Below are 3,428 nucleotides of genomic sequence, written 5' to 3'. Positions count from 1 at the left end.
TGAATAACAAGTAGCTGTCCTGGGTTCATTCCGTGGCAATGCAAGATGCTTTTGTAAGTCACTTTGGATAAAAGTGTTTGTTATAGTTGCCTTTTTGGGCCACTTTGTGTCATTGATAGCCCATGACTTACATGTAAAGCAAAAATAGTGGGAAATTGTCTTCAGCGACTACAATTTATATTTTTTCTTCATACATTCACATTTCAATGCAAATGCTGTACTACACCACATCTGTATAGTTGTATAGTATAGTTGGTAACAAGGCTGTAAAGAAACATAACAACGCAGAAAACTGAATACACTTTCAGCCAAAATTATAGAATAATCAGTTGTTACAAGTGTATAATTTCATTTGTCTGTCAAAATACAGCATCTTTCCATCTAAAATGTTCTAAATTCTGTCCGATTTTGAACTGAAAGTTGACTGTTTTGAACAGAGCATTTAAATGTTAGCAAAATTGCTGTAGTTGCACAGAGTTTTGCTGGTGGTGAACATTGACTGAGACAGGTATCCATGAATTTCCGTGGTCATTGAATGCATTTTGTATCTAAGCAATGGAAAAGTATCCACAGTTTAGTTCACATAATCTACTGTTATGGCGAAAGTGTTTTGAAAAAGTCTACATGGTATTGAAACAAGTGGGATATGATGCACACAACTAAATACATACCACTGGTGTCAAAATTCACTTGATAAGATGTTCACTTGATAATTGGCTGCACCTTGGCGAAACAGCTGAGTTCTGTTTAGCTAACAGGCATCGTCATTCTACAACCTCATCAGCTGTGAGATTTCAAGAGGTATAAAAGGGGTAGCAGCAGGAACAGCTGTATTCTCTGTCACCATGGGTCCTGTGTTGTGTTTGGTCATTTTTGGGTTGGCTGTTACCATTACAAATGCAGGTAGTTACTGTTAATTTTTTATTTATTTTTTGCAGAAAGGAAACTTACAATATCTGTCTGTTTTGACTTGCTTCTTGATATGTTTTGTGACAGTGGACTTCTCTGTGGAGTGTGAGGAAGAGACTGTGACTGTGAGCTGGCCAATGGGACTGCAGAACCAACCAGACATTGATCCTTCTCATGTCCGTCTGGGTTACTGTACTCCGGATAGTAACTCTGTAATACCGGGTGGCGCACGGGCTGTGTTCGAGTTTAAGGAGTGGCGATGTGGGGCGGAGATGATGGTAAGTACCGCTTAAGGCTAACTGAGACTACGTTTGGGGAGTGCTGCATTAACCATAATTTGGCCTAAATACTTTTTCAACTTGCAACACAGGCTTTGTTTCTTATATTTTCTTTAACCTGATAAAAGCAGTAATTTGTCAGTGTATGAAATCAAAGTAAGCACACCTTGCTGTCTTGTTTTTTTTTAAGGCATTGAAGGAGAATCTGGTCTGGTCTACGGAGTTAACCTATGTTCCTGACTCTGGAACTGACGAGTTCTTCCTTAAGAATGTTGTTTGTGTGTACCAAAGGCAAGTGGGGATACTAAAATCTGTGCTTAGATGTACTGCTCATGATCTCTACACAAGATTGTTTCTTTAAGCAATAGCGACCTACATAACATTAGCTGTATTGTGTTCTCAATAGGGCTGCTGGTTGGACTCCACGAACTTTCAAACCTGTGATTGAAACCTATGGCACTGGTAAACTGGTGTTCAGTATGAGCCTGATGAACGGTAGGTGTCTTGACTTGTGTCAGTAATCCCTGCCACCTTCTCCAGTTAAGCAGTAGTGTTGACTGTCCACAGCTGACTTCAGTGGTCCGGCGGTGACTAGTGTGTACCAGCTGGGCGGCTTCATCCCCATCTCTGCTTCAGTGGACCAGCAGGCCCATCAGCCATTGCTGCTGTTGCTGGAGGAATGTGTGGCTTCTACTGACGCTCAGCTAGGGCCTAATGCCGAGATCTACCCTTTTATCAACAACAAGGGGTGAACATGTCTGATTTTGGTTTACCTTTTTTCAAACGGCTGTTTAGTGGTTCTGGGACTGAGGTGGCTCTCCTTTTGTAGGTGTTTTGTCGATAGCCGCAAGACCATGTCTAGTTTCCAACCTCGGCAAAGAAGCTCTGAAATCCGTCTCTATTTGCAAGCCTTTGCATTTGCTCTTGGCAAGGAGGTACTACAGATTACTTCTTGATGTATTTACAAAGGTGTCTTGGTGCGCTTGAACTCTGATCTGACCTTGTGTCTTAGGTCTACATCCACTGTAAGCTTGTGGCATGGGATGAAAATGTCTTGAATGCAGGGATGAAGGCCTGCCATGACAAGAATGGAAGGTAATGTATGCATCCACCCCCACCACCATTGGCACCTTTCTTTGAGTAACACAATTCTGTTGGCCAACAGTTGGGAGCTCCTTGATGACCCTGCCCAGAGTTCTCTCTGCGACTGCTGTGACTATGGTGGTGACTATGGCTGCAATTCCAGAAAGAGGAGGGCATTGGGTATGCTTCAACCTCATTGCAGCATCTTTTGCCAAGCTAGTTGTACTCCTCCTGTCTTCATTATATGACAAATGCTCGTCTTGTCTTTTTAGGTGGTAAAGGGATGACCAGGGAAGCTGTGGTTGGACCACTGGTTATTGAGCGTGAAGGCTAGATGACTGGACATCAATAAAACACTTTCTTTGAAGACATTCTCTGACTTTGTTTTTGGGTGATGTGGGGACAGTAACTTGGAATTTTGGGTTATCCTTAAACTTTTACTTAAAGATGCAGTGTTCAGGATTTTGGGAGGTCATTGATATTTGAGCTCAACAGCCCATTTGCTTTTGGCAAGCCGATGCCTTTTGTTTCCCTTGGCAAATATGGATTACATGTTAATGCAAACGGGACCGTTACGGCTCTAACGAGGTAGGCCAGGACAACTGAATCCCTATTTGAAACCTTCTGCAAGTGTGCTTACTCCAAGGGAATCAAGTGGTGTTTTATTAGATCACTTCTGATCCTATGGCTAGCTTCATAAGGAACTGCTTTTTTTTTTTTTTTTTTACACAAAGGGACGTTAACCTTTTTGGTAACTTGCATATGTATTGAAACTAAAGTAGCAAACCCCTTGAACTGGTGCAGTGAGGATGCCTGTATGAAGACAATTTTGTGGTAATTTTCTCCTTACTTTAATTATTGCGGTTAACAGACACGGGTCTATCTGTAGAAATCCTTTCCAAGTTGTCAAACACCTATACCATTGAGTGTCAGTGGTAAAAACAAGTGGTTTACTGTGATGCAGATGTTTGCCCCATGGGATTTTTTTTTTTTTTTTTGTGAAAATCCCTTTACAGCATTAAAATATCTTGGATATAACTCCACCTTTGCCTGAAAGTATACACCGAACTAAAAATATGCAAATTAGCCACATCTGGCATTTCTGCTTATAGCTTGTAGCCTTATGCTAATATGTAAATTCCCATCCCTCCAATTGAC

At 41.4% G+C, this 3,428-nt stretch overlaps 1 protein-coding gene across 1 annotated transcript; it reads left to right on the top strand.

Annotated features, from left to right (window-relative positions):
* Positions 1-789: 789 nt before the first annotated feature.
* LOC105907032 (zona pellucida sperm-binding protein 3-like) lies at positions 790-2,637 on the top strand. Its single transcript, XM_031560016.2, has 9 exons — positions 790-903; positions 997-1,187; positions 1,378-1,478; positions 1,594-1,682; positions 1,755-1,935; positions 2,017-2,122; positions 2,200-2,282; positions 2,353-2,450; positions 2,543-2,637. Exons 1-9 carry the CDS (start codon positions 846-848, stop codon positions 2,602-2,604), a joined length of 969 nt encoding a protein of 322 aa, XP_031415876.1. The 5' UTR covers positions 790-845; the 3' UTR covers positions 2,605-2,637.
* Positions 2,638-3,428: the final 791 nt, after the last annotated feature.

This window comes from Clupea harengus, chromosome 22, assembly GCF_900700415.2.
Source record: "Clupea harengus chromosome 22, Ch_v2.0.2, whole genome shotgun sequence".
Lineage (NCBI taxonomy): Eukaryota > Metazoa > Chordata > Actinopteri > Clupeiformes > Clupeidae > Clupea > Clupea harengus.
This window is presented reverse-complemented; position numbering and strand designations above follow the sequence as displayed.